A 22,214-nucleotide genomic window follows, 5' to 3' on the forward strand; every position below is an offset into this window, starting at 1 on the left:
ATCAAGAGACTTGCCAAGCCCACCAAGTTAGTTCATAGCAGCATCGAGATTATAAACCAAGTTCTCTGATTCTCATCCCAAAGAAATAGAGAACTTGGTTTATAATCTTACTGCTCTGCAAGACCTCCCCTGGTGACAGATGGTTCACCTACCTGTTCTTGAACTGCTTCTGTCTGCGCTCAATTTTTCTTACCCATACCTCCAGCCTGCCTTTGCCTCAAACTTCCCATCTCCATGAAGGCCAATCTTCTGCTTTTCCTAAGCCAATGGTGGTAAGTCTGGTCTCCAGACCTGCAGCATCAGACTCACCTGTGAACTTGTTAGAAACACAGATTCTTAGGCCTCACTCCAGATCACTCAATGAGAAATTCTGAGAGTGGAGTACAGCAATCCGAGTTTTCATGAGCTTTCCAGGGATTCTGCTGTATGCTAAAGCTAGAGAACCCCCTAAACTAAGCTAAAAAGCTAGGTACCTCTACAGTCCCTGTGTGGCCCCACCATGATCACCGGGCCCCACAGACACAAACTCCGTGACTAGAGAAGAAAGCCATTTGTCTGGCACCATGCAGCAGTGAAAATATGCAGTCACCTCCACTAAAATTTTTCAGGGCCAGCTTAGGCAAAAGCTTGAGGCAGGAGGTAACAGGCCTCCCCTTTGTGGTCTACCCTTCATAATGATGGCCCCTTTTCCTCAATCAGTGCAACGGCATTTAATTCAACCCCTCCCACCTCATCAGACCCAGCTCTTGACTCTTAGATTAGAAGCCCACCACAATGGGAGTGGATGTGTTGATACATAACCCTCTTCCCTAACCATGAAATGTAATGAAAGGCTCCAAGCTCTGTTCAAGAGGGTAGATAAGGGGTACTTCATCTAAAGTAAATGCTAACAATAAAACGTGAACTATGCAATTGTGCTGCTTTCTACAAATTACAGAACGCTTCCATAACTCTCATAAGGATCACAAAAGCTACTTTTGAAACAGACACTAGAACCCAGGACTCCTGATTCACTCCCCTAGGGGCCTATCTACTGTAACATGCCAGACATATAAATTCTTGTTAGTCATCTAATGGGGCTATTATAAAAGTTCTGGTCACTCTGTAAGGGCAGGGGTCCATGTCACCAGAGCACACTGCCACATAGAAAGAATTTCTTTGTTGCAAACCCAGGCCATTAGAAATAATGCAGAGACACATGGTTAAACAAAGGATAACTTCCTGAATCCAAAGCATCAAGTTTACTGAAAAGGGCAGGGGACAACCTTTATGGTCTGACTTTTCTTTGTGGAGTTCTAACCATCCTCTTATCTACTCCCTTGACTGGCTAACAGGTCTGTAGTCTTCTCTCAGAAGAATGAAAGGTGGTCATTCTCTTATTGTTTTAATGTCTATTGCAGCAACATGTGGAGGAACAAAAAAGACCCGCAGAGGTAGAACTGAGGTTCCCGCACAATCACTCTTTGCCCATCAATATGGAATTTATGTTGAGTTCTAAAATGCACAAAAATTGCATTTGAAAAATGAGAAGCTTTCAGAGGTCGGAAGTGCGCGCGCACACACACACTCTTCCATATGTTCCAGAGAGGTGGAAATATGCACAAGAAGAATCTGATGACCCTCCCATTCTGCCTCCTTTATTTTCATTTCTTAGAAACTCTTTCTATTGGAACATCCCTTCCCATATTTATTTATATCCAGGGATAGATTCCTGGAGAAGAGAGAGGGAGTAAGATTCACAAAAGATCTAATTTGGAGCACTAATAATTACAGCAGCTGAAAAGCATATGAAAGCAAAGAGCCCTGTTAACAAAACACTATCAGGGCACTTCCCAGAAAACAGCCCAGCGATGAGATTACTACTAAAAATAATGAAGACAAGAAGAGCCAAAATCAAATCTCAACTATGCAGACAGACTTGCAGAATTTTTCACCTTCACTGCTACAATGAGCATTTTTTAAAAAGAGCAGTAGACTGCATGAGTTGACAAAGGAAGAAAAACAAAAGATAGCAAGAGACTCATCCTGGACACCCAGTTTCTATTCTGTATTCATAACTCTACACCAGCAACAGCAGCTCAAATAAGGCACAAGGTGGGGTCCTGGACAAATTCACACATGATCAGACCAATTATCCACGCTGCACTTCTGCACACAGTAAACACCCCTGACCTGCACCACCTCTGCACCTCCCACCCCCATGACCGGGATAAACCCCACCATACCCTGAAAAGAACCCTGCTTTTTTTGTGAGAACCAGCCAGAGCCTAAGCTGTCATTACACAGCAAAAACCTAGCGAGAACAAAAAGCCAGCAGCAGACTGATGTAGAAAGCCCAGAACATACCTGAATTCTTCAAATGCAAACATGACCTAGTAAAAGCCAATTTCCTTAGATTGTGTGGTAGTCTTTTTGGTATGGAGGACAACCATTTAGTCAGTCAGATGGTGCAAAGTGCAGAAAAAAGAGGCGGGGTTTCCACACCCCCCAATATTCTGAAGTAAAAGGCTTTCTGCAGACAGGGGCCTGCAGCCTCCAGCTCCGCCAGCTGCTGACAAGCAGCAGCTAACAGGGGAGGCAGCTAGAAAACCATGTGATCATTCCAGCAAGTCTGATTAATGCAGTGTATGCTTAGGCTCCAGGCTGGGAACTGGATTAGTCTAGAGAAAGAAGTCGAACCCAGGGCATGCCTGGGATCCTGGGTAAAGCATGTAACACAACCCGCCCCCCACCAGAACTGTGCAGGTTGGGGAGAGAGGAGAGAAGGTTGAAAGGAATGTGATTGCAACCTGTTCCGCTGTGATCTGCCTAATTACCTCACCTTCCTGTGGCTGCTGCTGCTGTAAGATCAGGCATGACCAACATTATACGTGAACGTAAGTACTGAAAAATTCTGCAGAATTCTGTATTTTACCATTCCATTATCAAATATTATTTTAGCACAAATGCATAATCTGTTTCAGAATCACAAAAGTCGCATTTTATGTCCACCACTTTACCATGACCAGCGTGACTTTACATGTCACTCCTTATTACTGATCTAATTTGATTATTCATTTATCGAGTATATAATATGTACCAGGTTCTCACCAATTCCTTGAAGTACAAAAATTGCTATAATCATTTCAGAAGAGAAGAAAAAGGAAACGAGATGCCAGCCCCCAAAAGAGAAATGTTTATCAGGCTGGCAAGATTTGGCAAATGAGCTGAGGCTGTATTCTGAAGCTTGCCACGAAGGAAAATCTTCAGCATTCAGGTTGCAGCTCTTTGTGAAATAAGCAAGACAGATCTCAAATAAAAACCTGTGAGTCACTCTTGACTTTTTCTCTCTCCCTTGCACCACCGTGTCATCAGTCACTAACTATAATCGACCTGGAAAAGGTGGCCTGAACCTGCCCCTTTCCCCTCACCCAGCCACGCAGCCTGGGTATGCCCTCAGGGTTCCTCACTCAGGCTTTGGCCTTAGGAAAATTGCCCTGGTTGATTTTTAGAGAAGGGGTGGAAGAAGGAAGACCAGTTACTAATTCTGATTTTGATGCCCCTGTTTAACCCTGCATTATAATTCCTCACAGCTCAAGAAATAAAGCTTTTTAAGCCTCATCATGACATACAAAGTCTTATTTCTCCAATTCTTTCTTCCACTAAAACTCTTCACAAACCCTCAAATTCAGTCAGACATTCACAGTTCCCAAAATCTGTCAGGACCTCCTTTCTCGGGCCCATGGACCAGCTGGGTAAGGTTCTTCGCTGCTCCCTAATGTGAGCTGCTGCCCATGTGCTGCTCCCTCACTGCTCCCTCTCCAAGGGGCTGAGATTCCCACAGGGCGGTTCACTGCTCTCTCTCCTTGGCTGCCATCTGCATGGCATCTGACATTCTGTTTGCCTCTCCTGCAAATCTCAGAGTTCCTTGAGGACAGGAATGTGTGAAGTTAATTTCTGTATTCCCAATGCCTGGCACAGCACTTGACGAAAAGGAATTATTCACATAAGATTTGTGGAATGAACCTCTTTTGCCTCAGCTTTTTTTAGGGAAAAGAGTGATCCAGTACATGCATTCGCACGAAGGTGCTCTGGGACAAATGTATCACTCTTCATACAGTTATCTCTGTCTCAAAGAGAAGCAAGAGAGTCCAGGTCTTGACTCAAAGAAATGCAGTGACAAAGGCCAAATGAGGTAGACTGATGAGTGAGGGAGGTGTCTGGGGGAATCCTGTGGTCCCTCAAACCACACAGCAATCACCTAAGCTGATCTGAAATGTCTTCTGCAGTATTCCCGACCAGCCTCTGCCTGAGACCTTCTGGTGATGGCAGCCTCTTGGCAGAATCGTAACAGCAAACACAAAATATTCAAGTCAATAAATAACTCAGTTTTAAGTCCCAGATCTGCCACTTACTCTGTGATCATTAACAAGCTACTTAAATTCCCTGGGCCTTGGATTTACCCTATATAAAACCAGAATAATATTGATACTGCCTGTGCCTCTCATAGGAGTGCTGCAAGAAGCCAATAAAGTAGGAGTTGGAAAGTTCTCTATCAAATATATTAAGTTATATAAATATCTTCATCAGCTTTATGATCTCACAAGATGATCTCTTACTGGACAGCTCTGATGACTGGGTGGTTCTTCCTCATGAAGAGACTACTACTCCTTGGAAGTATTCTGTCTGCTCAACGGGTGGCTCATTTAATTTTGTGGAGACCTCTAGACTTTCTGCCTGCTTTCCACCAGTGACTCAAGACTCTCCTTTTGCAGGTATAACCAGCACCTTTCAGGGCAATTCATAAGGTCCTGGTAGAAGGCAGTTGGTAGAAATGGTGAAAAATCAAATCCCAGCACCAAGCTCATTTTACGCCTAGTATTAAGAGATTCTCCCAATTTACTAATAAGGAGACGGAGGCCAAACTGGTTAAGGAACTTGTCCAGGGTCATACAGCTATAAGTGGCAGAGTAATGACATGGACTCTGGCTGAGCTAACTCCAACATGCTCTCCTGGTGTCCTTATACCAATGATCCAACCAGCTCAGGTTGCCTCCAGAAAAGGACTCATTTGATAAACTGTCAGGCAGCCTGTGGCCCTGCAGAGGCGGTGGGACACTAACCCTTTTGGGCTATTTTATGTAGCTGGCCAGGTGAATCCCCAAATTTCATGGCCAAGCAAGAGACCTGCAAGGGCTAAAAAAAAAAGTGCCTCAACTGTTCCAGGAAGTGAGAGGTAGACACCTCAGCTGACATGGCATTGGGGTCCAAATGGGAATTGACTCTGCTTCAAAGGCTAGAAATCCTCAACCACTTGATAACATCAAAGAGTCAGAAACAAAAACATCAGTGAGGGTCCGTGACTCCTGAAAACTCAGCTCCACTCCTGTCTGCAATAGGGCTCAAAAAGGCACTTCTGTGACCACATAATGTGTTTTGTTGTTGTTGTTTTTGTTTTGTTTTTTGAGACAAGCTGGAGCACAGTGGCACAATCTCAGCTCACTGCAACCTCTGCCTCTTAGGTTTAAGTGATTCTTGTGCCTCAGCCTCCCGAGTAGCTAGGATTACAGGTGCGCGCACCACACCCAGCTAATTTTTGTATTTTTAGTAGAGATGGGGTTTCACCGTGTTGGCCAGGATGGTGTTGATCTCCTGACTTTGTGATCCACCCACCTTGGCCTCCCAAAGGACTGGGATTAACAGGCGTGAGCCACCGTGCCTGGCGTTTTTTGTTTTTTTTGTGATTTTTTTTTAAAGGCATTCCAAGCCATTCACCAACAACTCGGGCTCAGATAATGCACATTCCTACTCTGGGACTTAATTTCCCTTTGTACCATGAAAGAATAGCCAGATGCTAATTTTTTTATTAATAAATAAGTAGTTTTTTTTGTTTTGTTTTGTTTTGTTTTGAGACAGAGTCTTACTCTGTCACCCACACTGGAGTGCAGTGGTACAATCTCAGCTCACTGCAACCTCTGCCTCCCAGATTCATGTGATTCTTGTGCCTCAGCTTCCCCAGTAGCATGCACCACCATGCCTAATTTTTATTTTATTTTAGTTTTAGTAGAGACAGGGTTTCGCCATGTTGGCCAGGCTAGTCTCAAACTCTTGGCATCAAGTGATCTGCCCACCTTGGCCTCCCAAAGTGTTGGGATTATAGGCATGAGCCACTGTGCCCAGCCAATAATTGTCTTATTTTTAAAAATAATACTTCCATGGAACCCTAATATGTACAACTGATCAAGGTAGAATAGTTCTAGCTGAAGAAGGTGGAGGGGCCCTAGAGTCCCTCCTGCAAGGCCTTCCCTCTCTCTACCAGGACAGGCTCAGCCTGAACACACTGGCCCGAATGACTCTGGCAGTCCCTGTTGGCGCTAATGATCTGTGGGGCTCTCCCAGCTACAAACTGTCACACTCACCCTAGTTAATCTAGATTCACTTCCTCTTTCTAGTTTCATTCCTAAGAATACCGTCCCTACCCCCAGTGGTTCCTCCTGCCATGGCAGAATGCTCATCTGCAGTTACTGGACATGTGAGGGGCCCGGGACTTCTCCAGAGAAACAAACATGGAGACACTGATACAAACACAAATATGAACAGGAAATGTCCCTGGGTTCCTGACAATGTGGGGAAGCTAAAAGAGAATATTTTAAACAAGTGTCCTTAGCTTAACCGGTACCTTAGTTTTGCAACCCATGTCTTTTCATATGAAATGGTCAATTGTCCAAGAAAAATAATTTATGATTTGTTAGTACTGAATCTCATTACACTTCACTTGGAGGCCAATAAACAGAGAGTTTAAGGCCCTGATGTCCCGTGGACTTGAAACCTTACAATCAACATTTCCTCTGCCAGTTTTTTAGGCTGTAGGCACACAGCCATGATGGACGTGCAGCAAAATAAGGACTGAGCATCTGAACAGAATCTAATGTGCCAATCAAGTAAAAAAAGAACTCTATTTCAACATTTACTAATATGCACATTCACTTCTGTGCTGTGTAGGGATGAAAGAGAAGAAGCCACAAATGGAAGTCAGCTATGATCATGACTAAAAATACTATTCTTCTCTCATGGCCCAATCAAGGATCTTTCCAATGGCCAGGGGGGCTGAGCGGTAATAAGAGGACTTCAACAGTGTCTTCAGAGGCCCACTTCTCCCTGGTTTCACTTCTACACCCCTAATTAAGACCCTTCTAGCCTCCACCTGATCTCCCGCCTGTCTTACTCCCTTCCTGCACACAGTTACCAATCCCACCACACTTGCCAGTTAAAAAACCCACAATTCAAAAACTAAAAATAAGGTTTTCATATGATCCAGCAATTCCACTGCTAGATATACACCCCAAAGAAAAGAAATCAGTATACCGAAGAGATCTCTGCACTCTCATGTTTACTGCAGCACTGTTCACAACAGCCAAGATTTGGAAGCAACCTAAGTGTCCATCAACAGATGACTGGATAAAGAAAATGTAGTCCATATACACAACAGAGTACTATCCAACCATAAAAAAGAATGAGACCCTGTCATCTGCAACAACATGAATGGACTGGAGGTCATTATGTTAAGTGAAATAAGCCAAGCACAGAAAGACAAACTTCACATGTTCTCACTCATTTCTGGGAGCTAAAAATTAAAACAATTGAACTTGTGAGTAGAATGAGAGCTAAAAATTCAATTTAAATTAAAAATCAGAATAGGGGCTAAACATTACAACAATTGAACTTGTGAGTAGAATAGAGTGTAGAATGATGGTTACCAGAGACTGGGAAGGGTTGGGGATGTTAATGGGTAACCAATGGGCAGGGGACTTATTATATTTTATCTAACTATTAAAATATAGTTAGAATGAATAAGAATCAAATGCTAGTTATCTGATAACACAATAGGGTGATTAGAGTCAACAATAATTTATTGTACATTTAAAAATAACTAAAAGAGTATAAATGGAATGTCCGTAACACAAAGAAATGATAGATGTTTCAGGTGATGGATACCCGATTTGCCCCATTTGTAATTAGTTATTACACAATGTCTGCCTATCTCAGAATATCTCATGTACCCTATAAATAAAAATATCTACTATGTAACCATAAAAATATAAAAAATAAACCTACCATTCTCTTTTACTGCCTGCATAATAGTCTCAGCCCCCAGACTTGGCATTTGGCTCCTGCACAATCTGACCGTTCTATGCTTCAACCCAACTCTCAAACTTGCCAACCTGGCCCCTCGGCATGGTCCTGCACTAACTCCGCACCCTAACCATATCACCTCCACCTGTGCTGTGTGGAGATGAAACACAAGGAGCCACAAACGGAAATCAGCTATGAACATGACTAAAAATACTATTCTTTTCTCATGGCCCAATCAAAGATCTTTCCAATGGCCGGGGACCCTTGGTCCTGGGTCCATAGTGCTTCCACCTTCTCTCCACAAGTGGCTATGGAAAGGCATGATTCTGAATCCAGTTCTACTCCTATCTCCCTGAGAAGCCCTGGGCAAATTCTCACCAGTCTAAGTCTCAGTTTCCTCATCCTAAAATGGGGAAGACAGCATGTATTTTGTGGGGATGCTGTGAAGTGCCTTACACACATTCACCACAATCAATGGTAGCTAATATCAAATATGCCTCAAAAACCCATCGAGTTTCCCTCCTGACCAAAACCAGTCTCAACTGATCTCTAAAACTCCTGAATTCCTATCATAATCAATAACCATTTTTAAAAACGTTCACACATTGTCTTATGCTGAACAACTCCGTTCATTATGTGTCTTGGGACCCTAGTCAAAGAGAGTCCCTGGGGACGGAACTAGAATGGCTAGAAGGTGAGGCCTGAGGGGTTTAACTCCCCACAACCTCCATCAGACAAGAAATATACACACAATCTAAGTAATAACAGCATGCTTGGTATGCAAATACAGCTTCAAAAGGAAGCCATTACAATTCTGGGCCACTATCCTCTAATTCTCCTATTTTGAAATTGTGGGGAGTCCACTAGCACTGACCTTGGTTTTAGTCCTAAGCTTTCACAAGGCACAACAATTCTTAGTCATACGTAGTAAGTCTTAGAGACGGTTTTTCTCACAACTCAATTGTTTCATGTGGCTCTCAGATTACTAATGAAACAGAGCCAAAATCGAAAACATCTCAAGAGAAAATGAAAACTACCACCAGAACCATAAGCCAAAGGAAGTGTTAACTCTATGAAAGGAGGACCCTTGCCTCATCCTTACCATTCTTTCTCCAGGCCTGGCACACAGAATTGTTCATCTGTTGAGTTAATCAATCAGTGATTTGTCGACTTAGAGAGATTTAATAAAAAGATGAAATTAGATTAAGTCAGCAGTCCTCTTTCCAGTACAAGCATCAAATAACAGGGCAGATTACCCTTTTGAATAAGCAAGTAAAGCTGCTCCAGTGTCACCCTGATTTACTGAAATTTGCTAATTAAGAACGTATTTCCAGGAAGAAAGGAATAATCAAGAAGATAAAATCATGTAAAGTAAATGCATACATTCAATAAAGAAATATATACTGGGCACCTGCCATGTGGCTAGCACTGTTCTACCCGAGGCGGGAGAAGAGGTCAAAGAAGATTCAGATGCATTTCAGGCCTTTCCAACAGTCAGAAACAGACCCCATAACCTAAAAAAGCCGAAATTATAGTTAGCAATGGTAAATCAATACCAAGTATATGAAGCTGGAGTACAGGATTTTCTATTTATTCCTTCAGTGTTACTAGATTTTTTTCCACTTCAATTCACTGTTCTTATCAACGTCCCTTTTGAACCCTGGCTCCATCATGAAGTGCTGAATGAACTTGGAGTGTGACTAGCTGGGCTGTGGTCCCAGCTCCATTCCTTAACAGCTGACTGTCCTTTGGTAAAACACTTTATCTGTCAGCATCTCAGTTTACTCACCTATAAATTGTAAATAATAATTCCTACCCTGCTTCCTCACACAGAAATCCTGAGGATCAAATATAATAACAGGTATGCCAATCTTTCGTAAATTTTAAGTGCTATGCAAGTCAACAGTAGAACTATTATTAACAACAACAAAAGAAATTATCCCTTTCTACTTTGTGTCATTTGAGATCTTGATAAGGCAGGCATTCTAAGTCTTCATCCAGGCCACATAATTAGATTATCCTTAAGAGCAACTTACTATCCAAGTGACCAAGAGAATATGGATAAACACCCACAAGTACAGGAATGCAGGGCTGATAGAATCTCATAGTCAATTTAGTCAAACTTTTACTCTTGGGCAATAGTCTAAGCCATCCAAGATGCTTATATGCTCAATATGCTTATATGCTCAACACATACTCATTATGTCAAAGTCTAATTTTCAAAAAGCTAAAAACACAGCTCTCATAAAAATATTTAGTGTACATGTGTCAAAGGTTGATTAATCTTGCAAAGTTAGATACAAAACTGGTTAATGTTTCATTTCAGAGCAATGAAACCATAATCTTTGAGGATATCTTTTCTATTAAAACAGGAATCATTTAATGTCTACTGGACAAGAATCATTTGTAACATCAATTTTCTATAAATTAATATCTAACTTTACAGAGTCTAAACTCTAGTCAAAAGTAAGTCAAGTAATTACCTTCTCCGGGAATGTTCTATGTCCCTTCAGTGGACTTTCTAAACAAATGCTTTTGAGTGACACTGAAAGGGCACACAATAATCTTTTTGCCTTTTCTCCAAGTTTTAGATAACATTTCTAAAAATCTTCAAAATATCTAAACATAGTTTATCATCTATTCCAGTGAACTAGTTAATAAAAAATTTTTTCCTATCTGGCTCATTTTTGTATCTTCCTCATTCACATGTTCTTCATAAAAATCTTCAAGTGAATAAAGTCAATCATAAATAATTGCTTAGTTTTCTTAGGACAAATCATCTTGAAATCCAAAGTTGGGGAGGGCACTATTTTCCAAAACTTCCAGTCTTCAGTGCCTCTCTGCATTCTCTGCAACGACCTCAATTTTGGATCTCCTAAGGATGAAAAATGGAACATTTGATTCACAGGCTTTGTAAATTCCCTAGAGGCTCTGGCTATTCTGGGGCAGTTGCCATAATTAACCCTAATTTCCTCATCTTCACAAATCCATCCCTGTCACCCCTTTCTTTCCAATATAAAAAATGCTTGGAAGTCATAAACCAAAATCACCACAGAGGTACAAACAAACAAAAAACCTGCTGGGCACAGTGGCTCAACGCTGCCCATAATCCCAGCACTTTAGGAGGCCAAGGCTGGTGGACCACCTGAGGTCAGGAGTTCGAGACCAGCCTGGCCAACGTGGGGAAACTCCGTCTCTACTAAAGATACAACAAATAAGCTGGGAGAGGTGGCATGCGCCTGTAATCCCAGCTACTTGGGAGGCTGAGGTAGGAAAACTGTGGAGGTTGCAGTGAACTGAGATCGCGCCACTGCACGATCTTGTTGTCTGGGCAACAAGAGCAAAACTCCGTCTCAAAAAACAAACAAACAAAAAAACCCAACCCATACTAACTAGCACAATAATGAGGACCAAGTTCTGATTTTTTTATCTTGCCCAAATTCCTACCTAAAGGCTCTAGGGAGTTATGTCCTACAAACCATAAATTCTCATCAGATGGGTTTTATTTTAACCCTGTATATTGTGACTTACTTTCCAATCTGAGTGACTCTGGCATAACAAGGAAGAAAATAAAAATATTTTACCTCCAAATATATTTCCTTGCCATACCTTGAAATTGCCCTGCAAAGTCTCTTGTGGGAAAAATCTGCATTCTATAGAGAACCTCCTCTTTTCCCTTTTTCTTCCTTCCCTTCCAGATCCAGGAGACAAACAACTAAGAGTCAGGTACCCTTTCAAGTCCGATAAGAAACATTTTACAACCTGCTCTCTCTAAAGTCTGAGAGTTTCCTCTGCACAATAAAACTTGGTATCCACAATCCTTTGTCTTAACCTGAACATTCCTTTCCGTTAATCCCAGGTCTTCAGATAAACTCAACCAGTTTTCAACCAGAAAGTGTTTAAATTTACCTACAGCCTGGAAGCCCCCACTTTGAGTTGTCCTGCCTTTCTGAACCAAACCAATGTATTTCTTAAATGTATTTGATTGACGTCTCATGTATAAAACCAAGCTGTACCCCGACCACCTTGGGCACATGTTTTCATGGCTGTGTCATTGGCCGTGGTCACCCATATTTGGCACAGAATAAAACTCCTAAAATATTTTACAGTTTGACTCTTTTCATCAACAGTAATATGAAGTCAAAAAAGAAATCTAATTAATCTAAGAATGTTTTGTTCACATCTGTATTTTCCAGAGGTTAGGGAACTGGAATGACTGAATAAAACAAATAAATAAATTGAATGGACTAAAAAAATGGAAACAATGAATGGATTCCAAACGTTTTAGCATGTTAAAGTGTCTTTCAAGAAACTAAGTAAGGAAGGCAATTTCTGGGGACTAGTCCAGTGAGGGCTTCAGAAATGAAGACTACATGAATGAACATTGTGGGAATTTCAAGCATCTACTGGCAAGGCAAGATGGAAGGTATTTTATTTTGAAGGTAAGGAGATCAAGGAGGGGAATAAATATGCACATCTGAAATGAGGCCACACGGGTATGTTCTCAAAGAGAAGTAGTAGGTTCCCATGTTTTCAGAGCCTAAGGTATGGAGTCTAGGTACCAATGCTGACCATGCAACCCCTTCCTAATCTACAAGTACTAAAAATGAAAACCTTCATTTAATACATGTTCTGACTGGAGAAGAAGGTAGAGGGAAGGCAGATACAATCAAAAAGAAATTGCACAAACATATGCCTAAGAGAGTTGTAATCTAAGAAGTCTTACAGGAGATAAACGTGTTTTGTTTCCTCAAAAAGCTAATTTTTCTTTCTCACATTCCATTTCTGATAATCAGGCCTTCTCTATTTCTGATTTCCTACTAAAACGTACAAAGCAGTGTTTTTTCCCTCATCTAAAATAGCGCTGCTTCTTTTTTTTTTTCTGAGATGGAGTCTTGATTTGTCACCCAGGCTGGGGTGCAGTGGCGCAATCTCGGCTCACTGCAAGCTCCGCCTCCCGGGTTCACGCCATTCTCCTGCCTCAGCCTCCCGAGGGGACTACACGTGCCCACCACCACTCCCGGCTAATTTTTTTTTGTATTTTTAGTAGAGACGGGGTTTCACCGTGTTAGCCAGGATGGTCTCAATCTCCTGACCTCGTGGATCCACCCGCCTTGGCCTCCCAAAGTGCTGGGATTACAGGCGTGAGCCACTGCGTCCAGCCAGCACTGCTTCTTAGTTTCAAAAAGTTCTATTTGCATTTCATCTCATGAGTCTTGCAGTGTTGCTTACATTCCTTCTTACAAAAAGCCCCAACACCCAACCTACAACCATGGTATTTAAATTAATAGGTATAAGGACAAATTGATTAAGACCGTCCCATGGATTCCTAATGCCACACTGCGATTTGTTACGTGACTGACTACATTTGAAAACGCGGTTATTTTTTAAAAGATATATTCATACTACCATGAAAAAAATGGGCATTTGATTATTTTCTAAGCCTCCTTCTCAAGCCATTCAACTCCTTCTTGGACCCTAAAGCAAATACTGCATACAGAAGAAAAAGAAGGGTAAAGCAGTAGTTGCCTTCAGACACCAGAACAGGCACTGAATGAACCAAACCTTGAGAACCACGGTGTTACACGCAAGAACATGAGGGTTTCATAGATTTCATTAATATGGTAAGTGACCTAAGAAAAGTGTCAGTCTGATCTCCTCACTTTGAGCAAAGAAACAGAAAAATGCAGCACCTTGCCTAGGGTCACACAATCACAGTCAGAGATGGAATTAGAACTGAAGTGCCCTGATTTCTAACTCAAGTGTTTCTTTTTCACATTAGTGGCTCTCAAAAGTGGGGTCATCCACCAGCCGTATTAGCATCACCTGGGAGCTTGTTAAGAAAGAAAATTCAGATCCCGCCCCAGAATTAGTGCATCAGAGGCAGGGAGGAGAGAACCAGCACTGTTTTAACAAGCCCTCCTGGGGATTCTAATGCATGCTCAAGTTTGAGAACCACTGACTGCCCTACACTAGCGGTTCTCAACTGGGGGCGATTCTGGGCCCCAGGGAACATATGGCAATGTCTGGAGATACTTTTAGCTGTGACAACCAGGAAATAAGGGTTGGGTGTTGCTTCTAGCATCCAATAGGTAGAAGCCAGAGATGCTGCTAAACATCCTACTATGTACAGGTAGCCCTCTACAACGAAGTATTATGTCAACAGGGCTGAGGTTGAGACACTCTGCCCTACACCTACTAGTGGGAGGGCAGAACAACTAGGAAAGCTGTGCGTGCTGCGCTCTCTCTCTCTCTCTCTGAAAGTGTCTATCTCCTTTAGCTGGAAGTTCAGTTCTCTTTCATGAATGCATCCTGTGAAGCTGTACCTCCCTGCTGGAGTGCGTCCAATAGTAAGGCAAGCCGACACACTGAGTCTTTGGCTACCTCTGAGATCAGAGCCTCAGACCCCTTGGCCAGTCACTCCCATAGCAAACAGCTGCATCTAGTTCCCAAGGATATCATGCAAACATTAGCATTTTTCATGAGTGCCATGATGTGAGTAAAGATAAGACAGCAGCACAGATCTTTTTTTAAAAAGTCAGAGTTCCTCCTGTGAAAGGAAAATAAATCTTGGGCCCCCCAAATCACTAAGCTAAAGAGAAAAGTCAAACTGGGAACTGCTTAGGCCAAACCTGCCTCTCATTCTATTCAAAGTCATTCCTCTGCACACTGAGAAAAATACATATCTGATTTGCCTCCTCTGGAAAACCTAATTAGAAACTCAAAAGAATGAAACCGTTTGTCTCTCACCTACCTGTGACCTGGAAGCCCTCTCCCTGAGTTGTCCTGCCTTTCTAGAGGGAACCAATGTATATCTTACATATAATGATTGATGTCTCATGTCTCCCTAAAATGTAGAAAACCAAACTGTGCCCTGACCACCTTAAGCACATATCGTCAGGACCTGTTGAGGTTGTGTGACAGGTGCACGTCTTCAACCTTGGCAAAATAAACTTTCTAAATTAACTGAGACCTGTCTCAGATATTCGGAGTTCACATTTTAGTAACCATGAAGGGATTGAGTGAAGGTGCCCCTGACCTTTGACAAATCTCCTATTAGTGCTTGTACCAGCTTGAGCTATCTTTACGGCTCAAACCAACAGGACAATTTGCTGAGGCCTGGAAGCACCTCCTACAGAGAATCTCTGATTTCCCAAAATCTGGATGAGATCTAAAGTTTATTTTGCTATACAACTCCTTTTTTTTTGGATGTTTTACTTGCTTCCAACACAAGGAAGGCAAGTTTCTCCTGCTTCCATGAGGGAAGGCAGGAACTCCTTTATGGAGTGTGAGCTCGCTTCCAACAGGGAAGACGAATTTGAGTTTTTTCCTGCTTCTTGGATGGCACAGAGCAGTCTTCAGACTGAGACCCATCCCTAGGTCAGTAACTGAATTGGGGTTTGTCTTGGCTAAAGTTAAGATTAATATGCAAGGCGCGGTGGCTCACACCTGTAATCCCAGCACTTTGAGAGGCCAAGGCGGATGGATCACTTGAGGTCAGGAGTTCGAAACCAGCCTGGCCAACATGGTGAAATCCCATTTCTACTAAAAATACAAAAAAATTAGCCAGGTGTGGTGGCAGGCACCTATAATCCCAGCTACTTGGGAAGCTGAGGCAGGAGAATTGCTTGAACATGGGAGGTGGAGGTTGCAGTGAGCCAAGATCACACCACTGTACTTCAGCCTGGGTGACAGAACAAAACTCCGTCTAAAAAAAAAAAAAAAAGATTAACAACCAGCTGGTTTTATTTTCTCCTTACCATTACAGCATTCAATAATCGTATAAGTTGTGCCGTTGTTTCTTTTAATTAACTGTTTTGTTGTTGTTTGTTTCTGTTTTTGTTGTTGTTTCGGTCTTTTTCCCATTGGGTTTCATCAACTCTATCCGACTTGATCAAATCCGAAGGAAAGTTCCAAATTATGGGGAACAATGCCTCTGAAGTGGCTAAAACTCCCTCACTTCCAACACACACAAAAGTGGTGTGGTGTGGGGGGAGAAGAATGGCCAGCAAAAGGGGGGAAAAAAAGGAAAGATTTTTTTTGACTACTTAAAGTACTTTATTTATATCACATGGCCACCTTTTTGCTAGCCAGGCCAAACTGAAAGAGTAATGGCTGTTGACCCATGCTGCAGTTCCATAACTAAGCATTCTGCCTTCTTTTTTTTCTACCAGGACAGCCTGGGTTTGGTTCCTAAATCAAGCCCTTTCTGGTTTGATGCTTGGTACTTCTGCAATAGTAGCAATTTGTGCTAGCTGAAATATGGTAATGAGATTTAAAATGTTTTTTTAAAGAAGCTCAATGGTTAAAAGTCAGTTTAATTAAAAGCTAACATCCAAGGTGTGTGTGTATGTATTTAAAAGGCCTTCATCCTTTTTGTTTTTCTCCTAGAACGTTGTCTTTTTTTTTTTGAGCAAAAGTTTTCTTCTCAGTTGATTGAATTATGTTTTCTCCATTTACTTCTGCTGTCTCTCCTTTCTCTTACACCCTCTGATGCATGAGGGACCAGGACATACTTATCCCTGCCAAATAATATTAGGTGTCAAAATTTGGCATAGGGGTTATAAAACTATAAACCCAGCTCAAAACAGAATGATCTTTGCTTGTATAATTTTTAATAAATAAGATATTGATATTAGTTTAATGAAAATAGCTACATCTTCAATTATTTAGTAAAATTACCATAACTTCTAGTCTTATGGCTTTAGGCAGTCTAGTCCACAGGCAGTAAGGAGGTTTGTTTTGGGAAAGGACTGTTAATCATCTTTATTTCAAAACTATCAACTAAGTTCCTCCCAAAGTTAGTTTGGCCTACGCTCAGCAATGAACAAGGACAGCTTGGAGGTTAGAAGCAAGATGGAGTCAGGTCACATCTTCTTCACTGTCTCAGTTATAATTTTGCAATGGCAAGCTTCACATCTTTAAATGATGATTGTGGTAGTTTTCATAAGTAATCTAGCTAAATGATTAGAATAAAATAATCAGGTAAATGTAATGGGATAAATACTTGTAGACAAACTTGTCATAATTTAGAATCTAAAGTTAAATTAAATAATAGATATTTCATTATTTGGGTATGTTCCAATAAAAATATATTGTAGGAAAACATTCTAGAAAACACATGTGTCCTGTTTAAAAAGGTGAACAATTTTTGTCTAATTCAAAGCTTATTTAAAGGTTATATATAAAACAAAGTAAAAGGAACCAGGAAATAAGAGAAATATAAAGAAAGTTACAGAAATAAAGAGGCATTTTTTTGGAAAGAAAGCTTAAAGAGAAATAATTTTATATGAGAAACGATCTTGAATGGTAAACGTAGTCCTAGAAAATGACTGGTTATTTAAGAAAGAGGGACATTTGGGACAAAGCAGAAAGTCTAAGCATGTCATGAACGGTGTATGTAAGTCACAATAAGAGGATTTATTAAAACAAACAAAACTTTTATATGATCAAATTAAAGAGAAATTAAAATAGTATTTCTAGAGACTGAGTTTGATGTAAAAAGAACACTTATACACTAAAGAACTGACTAGAGCAATAAAATTTTCTCAAGGGATTGATTTACTCTTAATAAATGATAAGAGATTTTAATTTTTTTTTTTTAACCCAAAGTTCAACCTTTATTGCACCTTGCCACTTCGGTTTTCTCTCCCCTTTTTAAAGGTGTGAAATAGTACTGCCCTCCTTCGACTCATTTTCAGCTCATAAAAGTTTTTTTTCCCTTGAGTTCTGTTTGTTGTAGCCTGATGCTAACAACATTTGTTTGTTTGTTTTGAGACACAGTCTCTGTCACCCAGGCTGGAATGCAGTGGCACCATCTTGGCTCACTACAACCTCCGCCTCCTGGGTTCAAGTGATTCTTGTGCCTCAGCCTCCCAAGTAGCTGGGATTACAGGCACATGTCACCACATGCAGCTAATTTTTGTATTTTTAGTAAGGACGGGCATTTACCATGTTGGCCTGGCTGGTCTTGAACTCCTGACCTCAAGTGATCCACTGCCTTGGCCTTCCAAAGTGCTGGGATTCTAGGCGTGAGCCACTGCATCCATACTCTAACATTTTCTTAAAGGTCTAAAAGAAATGTTTTCTTCCAACATAATATTCTGTGCACTGCAGAAGGTCTCTTCTTTTGCCTTTTGGTAACTGGTCTAACAGATTTTACATTGTATCAAAATAATTCCTATGCCATTATTATTGAGTTTGGTTTGCTTAGGAAAAAACTGAGATTAAAAAAAATTTGTTTTAAATTAAGGTTATTGGCTGGGTGTGGTGGCTCATGCCTGTATTCCCAGCACTTTGAGAGGCCAAAGCGGGCAGATCACCTGAGGTCAGGAGTATGAGACCAGCCTGGCCAACATGGTGAAACCCCATCTCTACTAAAAATACAAAAATTAGCCTGGAATGGTGGCACATGCCTGTAATCCCAGCTACCCAGGAGGCTGAGGCAGGAGAATCATTTGAACCCAGGAGGCAGAGGTTGCAGTGCGCTGAGATCACACCATTGCACTCTAGCCAGGGCAACAAGAGCAAACCTCTGTCTCAAAAAATAAAAATAAAAATAAAAAATAATAAAATTAAGGTTAGTACATCCATGTATCTTTCTGTGTGCTTTTAAAGTACTCGTGACATTGAGTTACAGGGCTTTGACTCCCAGGTTAAAAAGGACACCAGGTCCTGCTAAATGTTAAACAGTGACAGCAATTAAAACCTCATCTTCAGAAATGCAAAAGAATGCAACAACTCACGCCTGTAATCCCAGCACTTTGGGAGGCCAAGGTGGGCAGATCACCAGGTCAGGAGATCCAGACCATCCTGGCTAACATGGTGAAACCCCATCTCTACTAAAAATACAAAAAAATTAGCTGGGCATGATGGTATGCGCCTGTAGTCTCCGCTGTTTGGAAGGCTGAGGCAGGAGAATCGCTTGAACCCAGGAGGCAGAAGTTGCTGTGAGCAGAGATTGCGCCACTGCACTCCAGCCTGGGTGACAGAGCGAGACTCTGTCTCAAAAAAAAAAAAAAAGCAACAGTTTGTCTCTTCCCTACCTATAACCTGGAAGCCCCATCCTTGCTTGACTTATCCCGCCTTTCTGGACAAAATCAATGTACATCTTACATTTATTGACTGATGTCTTGTGTCTCCCTAAAATGTATAAAACCAAGTTGTACCCCGACCACCTTGGGCACACACCATCAGGACCTCCTGAGGCTGTGTGACGGGTGTGTGTCCTCAACCTTGGCAAAACAAACTTACTAAATTAACTGAGACCTGTCTCAGATATTCGGGGTTCACACTTCCTATACCATTCCAATACTGGTGGACTAGCTGTAGATCAAAGTTTCTAGTGAAAACAACCAAAAATGTCAGGTAACACAGTTAAGCAAGCAAACAAAAGCACTTCTAAAGGCTTCAAATGGCTGTGAAGACAGTAAGGAATTACTAGGCAAAAACTAAAGAGAAAAACAGGGGTTCCCCAAAAGACAAATGAGCACAGAGCCCCTTCTGCCCTGAGGGCATCTGTTGATCCCAGAAAACACAAACTTTTGTGCTGATGGCCTCACAGGGGAAGAGAGTGACCCCCCCACTTGGTGATGCCCTCTTCATAGTAAGCTCCAGGGGTCCACAGACATCTCTCTGCAGAAGCAATCCATGGCACTTCAAAGGAAGAATTCCCACCACCAACCATAAATAAAAGCTGACATGTTTTATTTTAATTTTTAAAAAAGTGTTAGAGACAGCATCTTGTGTTGCTCAGGCTGGTCTCTAATTCCTGGCCTCAGGTGATCCTCCTGCCTCAGCCACCTGAATAGCTGTGATTATGGACAGGAGCCACCACATCCAGCTAAAAGCTAAAGTGCTGTTTACTGAGCACTTATTATGTCTCAGGTACTGTTCTACATACTTTATATGTGTGAGCAGATTTAGTCCCGAGGGAATGGCAAAGAGGTCTGGTTATTTTATTTTATAAATGAGGAACCTGAGGGACAGAGAGAAGTAATTTGCTCAAGATCACATAGTTCAAAAGTGGCAGAGCTGATCACACTGAAATTCAGGCTGCCTGACTCCAGAATCTGTATTCTTAATCACTACAGAATAAGTTAAAACCAAAAGGGCACAAAGATATTTATTCCTATGTGACTTCAAATAGCAAAAGACTAAATATCCATTGGCAAGGGACTGGTCAAATAATGTGTGGTAGACACAACAGAGTACCAGTCACTAGAAATATAGACCTTCACTAACTGTATGAACATTACTACTGTTGAGTAAAAACATTATAGAAAATTATTATAAATTATGACTTGTATAATAAACACTTCCACAAATCAAATAAAAAAGCAAATATAAAAGCATAGACAGTATATTTTCATTTATGTACCATCATAATATTATATACAACATAGTGTAATAGGACCAAGCATGGTCTTGAGATTCAGAGACCATTACTGGACCTTGGGCAGTTTACTTCATTATTCTAAACACCAATTTCCTCCTGAGCAAAATGAGGCAACATTATGTATCTTGGAGGGCTTTTTGTGAGAATCAAATGACATAATGCATATAAAGTTGCTCATCCCAGAACCAGTACACAAACGTTAGTAAACATAGTTATTCCATTATGATTATGCTTTTATCTGTATGTATGTTTATATAAAGAAATATTTGGAATCATCTTAGCCAAAATGCTAACTACTACTAACTTCCAAGACATGTCAGATGATTTATTCTTTTTTTTTTTTTTTTGAAATGGAGTCTCGCTCTGTCACCCAGGCTGGAGTGCAGTGGCGTGATCTCGGCTCACTGCAAGCTCCGCCTCCCAGGTTCACGCCATTCTCCTGCCTCAGCCCCCCGAGTAGCTGGGACTACAGGCGCCCGCCACCATGCCTGGCTAATTTTTTTGTATCTTTAGTAGAGACGAGGTTTCACCATGTTAGCCAGGATGGTCTCAATCTCCTGACCTTGTGATCCGCCCGTCTCGGCCTCCCAAAGTGCTGGGATTACAGGTGTGAGCCACAGCACCCGGCCCGATTTATTCTTTATTTTTGTACTTTTCTGTATTGCAAAATTTGTAGAATGAGCAAGTATGATTTTTACAAAACTAGTAACTTTTACAGATGTAGACATGTATATATACGTGTGTATGTATCTCCTCCCAGCATACAGATAACTGCGCTTGTACAAAATGAATATTCTTCTATTATGACAGCATTAAAGTGATAAGACAGTATCTCAAATTAGAGATCCACGGGAAGGAGAAAGAACAAGTTGAGGAGAGTGACATCCTAGACCTGGAACACTACTATGCACATAGCAAATATTTTGTTGGGCAGAGTGCAGTGAGTGGCTCACGTCTATAATTCCAGCACTTTGGGAGGCTGGGGTGGGAGGATCACTTGAGCCACGTTTGAGATTAGACTGGGCAACATAGTGAAACTATGGCTCTACAAATAATAAAAAAATTAGCTAGGCATAGTGGCGCAGATCTGTGTTCCCAGCTACTTGGGAGGCTGAGGTGGGAGAATTATTTGAGTCCAGGTGGTGAAAGCCACAGTGAGCCATGATCACATCACTGCACTCTAGCCTGGATGAAAGAACAAGACCTTGTCTCAAAAATAAATAAATAAATAAAATAAATAAATGAATAAAAGAGTTGTTGAATGAATGAAGGAACAAACAAATTGAGAGGCAACAGTACAGATGGGAGGCTACGGATCCAAGAGGTTAAATGACTTCATCAGGCAAACCTTGCATTTCTAATCATGCTTGATAACAGAAAGGGAACTGTATAGAGTATTTCCCCTTAGGAAAGGAGAGGTAAAGGGAGGAAAAATAAAGCTGTACTCTCAGCTCTGCTTAATGAAGAGGAGGGCCAGAGGATGACATCCGGGAACAGAGTTTGAAGTTACTTACATGAATGTCACTTCTTTCTAATGCAAACAAGCAATAAAAGGAGAAATTTGTGTTTATTGCCTCACCTGACCTAGTTCTGCCCTAATTTTGGATGTACAGAACCCTGACAGGTTTGTTCTCTCTTCACCCATTCGTCAAAACACTGACTTCAGACCTATCTCCATTTCACAACAACTCTACTCCCACAGCCC

The 22,214-nt window shown here is 41.4% G+C and overlaps 1 protein-coding gene across 2 annotated transcripts in view; it reads right to left on the reverse strand.

The window, feature by feature from the left end:
* EVL (Enah/Vasp-like) overlaps positions 1–22,214 on the reverse strand; it is a 173,928-nt gene that overhangs the window by 125,840 nt on the left and 25,874 nt on the right. Inside the window, exon 1 of one of the 2 annotated variants that reach the window (XM_050796739.1) lies at positions 2,347–3,297. The exons of the other annotated variant lie outside the window; for it this stretch is intronic. Within the exon in view, the coding sequence (XP_050652696.1) occupies positions 2,347–2,369 (23 nt within the window). The 5' untranslated portion in view covers positions 2,370–3,297. Of the gene's footprint in view, positions 1–2,346; positions 3,298–22,214 lie in introns of those variants that run through there. 2 annotated transcript variants of the gene reach the window in all.

Source organism: Macaca thibetana, chromosome 7 (genome assembly GCF_024542745.1).
Source record: "Macaca thibetana thibetana isolate TM-01 chromosome 7, ASM2454274v1, whole genome shotgun sequence".
NCBI lineage: Eukaryota > Metazoa > Chordata > Mammalia > Primates > Cercopithecidae > Macaca > Macaca thibetana.